The 6,508-nt window shown below is 34.4% G+C and overlaps 1 protein-coding gene across 3 annotated transcripts; it reads left to right on the top strand.

The window, feature by feature from the left end:
• The first annotated feature begins 1,438 nt into the window (after window positions 1-1,438).
• On the top strand, window positions 1,439-4,464 carry LOC140805164 (V-type proton ATPase subunit G 1-like). Of its 3 annotated transcripts, none has more exons than XM_073161380.1 (4): window positions 1,439-1,572; window positions 3,339-3,427; window positions 3,873-3,973; window positions 4,129-4,464. In XM_073161380.1, exons 2-4 carry the CDS (start codon window positions 3,340-3,342, stop codon window positions 4,270-4,272), a joined length of 333 nt encoding a protein of 110 aa, XP_073017481.1. In that variant the 5' UTR covers window positions 1,439-1,572; window position 3,339; the 3' UTR covers window positions 4,273-4,464. The 3 variants fall into 3 exon arrangements, with proteins under 3 accessions (XP_073017481.1, XP_073017482.1, XP_073017480.1); XM_073161381.1 differs by having other exon boundaries at window positions 1,572-1,627; XM_073161379.1 differs by lacking the exon at window positions 1,439-1,572 and having other exon boundaries at window positions 3,183-3,427.
• Window positions 4,465-6,508: the final 2,044 nt, after the last annotated feature.

Raw genomic sequence — 6,508 nt, 5'->3', positions numbered from 1 at the left:
TAAGAAAATAAAAGGGAAGAGAAATCACAATGACGGTGCGCGGATCTTGCGTGTAAATTGCGCTGTTTTCGCCCAAGTCGCCGCCGTCTTCAAAAAGTTCAAAGCTTGCGCTCCTTTTTTCTCTCAAAGTCGGCTCCTGTCTCCCGAAATTCAACAACCATCTTCGTGTTATGTTATTTTCTTTTTATATCTCCCAAATCGCGAACAAAATCTTTGCCAAATTCTCGATCTGATATTGCGTACACGGACCCCGTGCTTGCATCCGGGAAAGGGTCCGTGTAGACTCTGCCTCAAAAATTCTTCCGGAATGGTGGACACGGACCCCGTGCCTGGGTCCGTCCAGGGGTCCGTGTAGACTCTGGATTTTTCTTCTCTGGATGATGACGAGCACGGACCCCGGATATAGGTCTGGCAAGAGGTCCGTGTAGACTCTGTTATTTGTGTCTCGAATATTGAAAGGCACGGACCTTCCTCCGGGGTTCGTGTCTGGGTCCGTGCTTCCTCGGCTGAATTCTTCTCTTATTGTTGAATGACACGGACCCGCCTCGGGGGTCCGTGTTTGGGGCCTTTGTCTCCAACACTTTTGTGTTTTCTCCTATTTTTCCGGGTATTTCTGATGTGGCGTTGCGAGGCTTGACTTTTCTTTTATTTCTTTGGTTTTCACCCGCTTTTGGTCAAACCTGCAAACAGCCATAATGAAACGAAATAAGCGCAAAAGTCGGAATAAAAAAGCCAAATAAGCACGAATACGACAAAATAAAATCCCTAAAATGCTATATAATTCGTGCTTATCATATATCATATCATAATATTATAATGAGTGTCATAATTTATTTTGTTTAAAAACCTTATAGGATTTTATACTTGTCGTATCCCTTACCAGGAGTGTGGGATGTCGTCTTAACATCCTCCCAGGATTTATAACAAGTTTATGAAAAATTTATTTTTATTATTTCTAATAATAACATTATATTGTATATTAAATAAATACACAATAAATAAATAACAGTAAAATAAATACTATTACTTTTGTTACCTTTTTCTTCTGTTTGGAGCTTGGAAATGTATGTAGGACTTTTAGAGCTTCGTGCTGATAACGTGTTGTGAAAAAGTAAAAAGTGTTGTGAAAAAGTAAAAATTTATGGTAAAAAGTAAAAATCTCAAACTCTCAAAATTTACCAACCAACACACTTTATAATATTTTTCTCTTTACTCAATTGTGATTTTCTTCACAAATGAGAGATCTATTTATAGAGTTTCATTACACATAATCCAAAAAATAAAATACATCATTACCTACATCATCACAGACAAATTTCAATATTTACAACTCTTATTTTCAACATTCAAATATTCAACATTCAAATATTCAATACACACATTTTAAATATCATTTTTCAACAATATATAAATTTTGAGTTTTTTATTTTTATGAAATCTAGGGACATAATTTTCAGGAGAATATTTTTATTTTTCAGTTCTATTTCATAGACCACCTTTACAAAAGGTAGAATCCTCCTGCAATTTGCAAATCTTCTCCTCTCAAAGATTGTCCCTATTCCGATTCTTCAGGTATTGTTCTCTCTCTCTCTCTCTTAACTGTTGGGTCTCGCTGCTCTTCTTCGAGGTTGACTATTATTTTACTTGCTTGAGTTTTCACGTCAATGAAATTTATTTTAAAAAAGTATAATCTATAATTCGTTTCTTGTACTTCGGATTTGTGTTTATTTTTCACAGTGATGGTCGCTGTAACTCGGTGGATAAATTTGTTATTTGATGTTCTCGTGGTGTAGAATCGATATTTGGTTGTGGAATATGATGGGATTTGAATTTTGTTGGGCAAGATTACTGCTTGATCGAGTTTGATGATTATTTTGGTCTTGTTTTCTAATGGGTTTTTTTCCCCTACTTTTTCTTCCTGTTGGATTTGTATTGATATGACCGGATCTGGGCTGAGTGAGGACTAGAGGGTTTTCAGGCATGATTTTGTGACGATTATTGAAATGGGCTTTCCTATTTGAGTATACGGAGGGTTGATTTTGACACCACAGATGATTCTGAATTATCTGCGTGAATCACTTGGCATTCTAAGAAATAAATGCTTTTACTGATTTGAATTGGAAATTAATTTTCAGTTTTTGTTTGGATTTGTTTATTTCAAATATCATGATGAAATTGGATTTTCCTCCGGGAAAAAGATCTGATGAATGAGAGGTTGAATTCTAATATAGTAGTCACGATTCAATTATTCTATCCGTGGTTTTTATTTGAGTTACTATAGTTTCCTTGGCAAATTAAGACCATCAGTTTTTCCTATTCGAAGTGTATCTGGTGTCTTATTGTGAGAAATCGGTTTTCGGTCGTAGTTAAATGATGGACGTAGAAGAGTGAAGTTTAGCTAGTGCTCTTTCTTCTACTCAAATTTCGGTGTTGAGGATGTTATATGTTTGGTCTTTTCTTCACTAGATTTTCACCTTGTAGTTTTCAAGATAACTGAGGTGGTTATAAATATTTACAACCGACTCATACTCACCTTTCTGTTTCATCAGTGAATATTATAAGCCTTGGATCTGGCAATGCCTTCGGGTTTTTCAAATATGAGAGCTAATTTTTAGTTTCCATTTTTCAGTCTAACCAAAAAGATTGATACAGTTGTTTGTATCTCAGATTAATTACAATTTAGCTTTTATTTTAATTATTATAATAAGAGAAGGAAATGATAAGGCAACATAAAAGGATTTCATGGTTCAGCTATCTCTAATACGTGATCAAATGCCCGAAGGATGTAAGCTTTTATTGTTATTTCTTGACTTTGAGTAAATTAGTATCTCTATATATCGACGAAAAATAATACTTTGTGACAAGGATATTAAAAAAGAAACCATTCCAACTACAGAGCAATACACAAAATTAAAGATTTCACATTATCTTAATAATTTCAAACATGATTGTATCAAATTAGCTTAAATTCTTAACTTCGTGGAATGCTCCTGGTACTCCGATAAGAGTTTGGCAATGGCCACCTTCTAAACAGTTCACCGGGTGGAACAAGTGAAAATGACTCTTTCACCTATGATGACCTTGATAAACGCTAGCACCTGCATTTAAGAATTGCTGCAGATGTTCAAATATTTTTTGTATGGAATGAATAATTTCAAACAAAATTGGACTAAAGAGCGCACGGAGAACTGCTATTTTTTTCTTACCCCTTTTAGATCTCAAAGTTCACCTTTATGGCTTATAAGTGGTAGTGCTACATTTTTACAGCGCTAAAATGTGTAGTATTCAATTAATTTTCCATTTATTGGCATGTCCTTTATCTGGCTTCGATATTACAGTATGGCAGCCAGTGGTAGCCAGAATGGAATTCAACTCTTACTAGCAGCGGAACAAGAAGCTCAGCACATTGTCAATACTGCTAGAACCGGTACTTACTCTTTGCCTCCAATGATTCATATCTAGTATTTTTCCGTTGGCTTTGTCTCAGTTTTGTAACTTCAAGAACCCAACTCTTTTATATGCGAATTTACTTTTGAGCTAGGTGGGGTTGGCAGCTTAGATTACAAGTTAATATATTTCTTTCCGACCTAAAAATAGAAGGGAGATTTTTATTTAAATTTACTATTATGATGACTTATGTTGATTTCCCCCTAACTTAGTGACTAGGTGTGTGTTATATTTGTACTTTATGGTGAGAAGGAAAAGAGGTTGAGCTACATCATCTTGATGTTGGGTTCTATTTATCATCGTGCTTATATACTTTCTTAACTCGTTTTAAAGTGTTGCATTAATTCAGCTTTAGCTTATCTGTATGTTGTGTAGAAGGATCCATATGACAGGCGATTTATATTTACGTTTTCTTTACCATGCAGCAAAGCAAAACAGGTTGAAGCAGGCAAAAGAAGAAGCTGAGAAGGATATTGCTGATTTCCGTGCACAAATAGAAGCTGAGTTTCAGAAAAAGGTTTCAGAGGTAAAGGACATTGACAGAAAATTAGGAAGAACATGAGGCAGGTCGTCCATGTAAAATTGTCTGTCCAATTTGCATTACAGTGCCACAAGTTACTGAATGGTAAGATTGCCAAATTCTTGCAAGAATTTCTGATTTCCTTCCCGTTCTTTAAACAGAGCAGTGGAGACTCGGGTGCCAATATGAAGCGTCTTGAACAGGAGACAGATGAAAAGATCTCTCACCTCAAGGAAGAGGCTTCAAGAGTTTCCCCTGATGTTGTCTCGATGCTGTTGAAGCACGTGACTACCATAAAGAACTGAGATTCTTGATTTACCAGAATGGGTTATGGCCCCAGTATTTTGTAGAATGATTCGTGAATTGAACACTTGATCGATTTGTGTTGTAACATTATCTTTATTTTTCGTATCGTTCGGCAAGAAATAAGACAGATTTATGTTACTTTTGTGGCTTATATACGTTTCCGAGTGAAATTCTATGCTATCTTGTACTGATTTGAACTTTTTTAATTGAAGAGTTGGATCGCTTGAAGATCATCAAAATAATCAGGATTTTCTGTTCATTAGATTTCCCATTATTTAATATTCTCTCTTATTTATACGAATCAGAACCGACTTATTTTTTTTTTCAAAAGGTTACCCGTGAATGGGAAACCTTGTCAGATGTCTCTTGAATTAGAAGAAATTGTAAATCGATGAATAAATTAGAAGAGATTGTAAATCGATGAATGTGCATAAGTAAGCAGTGATCTAAAAGAGATGATTGCAAAAATCGACCCACAAAACACATATCCCACAATATTTTGGTGAGTAATATGCTACACACAGAGATCGATCATGTGGTGCTGAAGAATATTTACTCGCATCATCCTAAGTCTTACCAACACGCTCATGTACCTGAGAGCGAATTAGAACTAAATTATATACTAAGATGGTGTTGAACTTTTAATTCAACTTAATTGAGAAGTCTTGAAGTTGATCTATGGAGCGATTTTTAGATAATATTTGGATATTAAGTTTGCAAATTGAAGAGAGAAATACAGTGTAATACTTATTGTTAGAGTAGATGTCGTGTAAGCCAAGAGTTGGCTAGGGAATTTATTAACTCTAAGTGTAATAAACAATCTGTATTTTAATATAATTTAACTTTTTATGGTTTCATTTTACTTAATCTGTATACTAATGCAATCAACAAAGATAAAATCATTTATTGTACTTTAATACAAATAAATCGTAATTTGGTCTTGAAACTAATTTGTAGACACTGTATATTCTAAATTCGTTACTAGTCGATTCAACCGTTTAAAATAGGGATAAATATTGCTTGAGCTTGATACTAGCATCTGGATGTTGTGTACCATGTTTCATGGTAAGGGCATAGAGATGTCTGATCATACAGATGTGTAATCATATGATGATCATACAAAACAACCCTCCCTCAGACTTTCCGAGTTGTTATATTCATCGAGAGGAAAAGTATGTGGTTGTGATTGTACATTATTAGTCCTTACGACCCGCGACAACACCGAGGCTCTACATACTAGGATTGTGTTTTGACTCGTTTACCGACTCCACCAGGGTCACAAGGTGGCGAGGTTGAGTGAAGTTACGAAGTGTGTAAGATCCAGTGCATTGTAGTCAGGAATTCACTATTCACCTACGTGTGTGAATATCTTATGTGATCCAACGAAATAATAGTGTATGAAATCTCTGGCCAGAGTGTGAGATTTACAATAAGGAAAGAGTTTTCTAGTTGTGCATGCTATGACACTATGAATATTTCATAAATGTATCACATAGTTGTCAAATTTAATTGCAACCCTCGATGAACCAATGGTTGTAAATTCGATCAGGATATATGAGATGAATGGACTGTACTTTACGTTAATCATAACCAATTGGTTCTTGCAGACACTATCAGTGATACCTAAGAAATCATAGGCCAATCCTACTAGACGCTCTTACCATTATTCGATGGGTTTAATCATAAATTGAATTATGACATTCTCGTGATCAAATATTGGTGCATGGAATGTAGCAAATTACGATAAGCCCCAATAAAGAAAAATGTCATGAATCACAGAAATTTGTGAACCCACGGCTATCTGTATTATCCCTGAACCATTGAGATCCACACAAGAACTGGATCATTTGTTCCTGTTGAGAGAGTAAATTCTAAGATTTTTGAATTTATATAAAATTACAATATAGTAAATTCAAGTAATTGAATTTATGATAATTAAAAATAGGAAGGAATTAATTCAATGAGTTGAATTTATAAAATTACAAGATAGTAAATTCAAATAGTTGAATTTATAAAATTTGATAATTTAAATTATTAAACTTAAAAATTGAGTTTATTAAATATTAAAGTAAATATATTGTGAAGTATGTTTAATGAGCTTGTAGAAGTACAAGTCCAACATACTAAATAATTAAAGTTGTTATTATTGTATTGAATATCATGTTTTGATAGGTAAAAATTGAAATATGCAAGCGGTCATTGTAACCTGGCGTTTTTGGCTTGGTGTAAGTACGA

This window comes from Primulina eburnea, chromosome 11, assembly GCF_022965805.1.
Source record: "Primulina eburnea isolate SZY01 chromosome 11, ASM2296580v1, whole genome shotgun sequence".
Taxonomy (NCBI): domain Eukaryota; kingdom Viridiplantae; phylum Streptophyta; class Magnoliopsida; order Lamiales; family Gesneriaceae; genus Primulina; species Primulina eburnea.
The sequence above is the reverse complement of the archived record's forward strand: the minus strand, read 5'-3'. Positions and strand labels throughout refer to the sequence as shown.

Excerpts from the sequence above, each read along its gene's own strand:
- LOC140805164 (XM_073161379.1), top strand. The coding sequence starts at position 3,310 with ATGTCCTTTATCTGGCTTCGATATTACAGTATGGCAGCCAGTGGTAGC. Across the intron at positions 3,428-3,872 it reads TGTCAATACTGCTAGAACCG|CAAAGCAAAACAGGTTGAAG; the intron begins GTACTTACTCTT and ends TTTACCATGCAG. Across the intron at positions 3,974-4,128 it reads TTCAGAAAAAGGTTTCAGAG|AGCAGTGGAGACTCGGGTGC; the intron begins GTAAAGGACATT and ends TTCTTTAAACAG.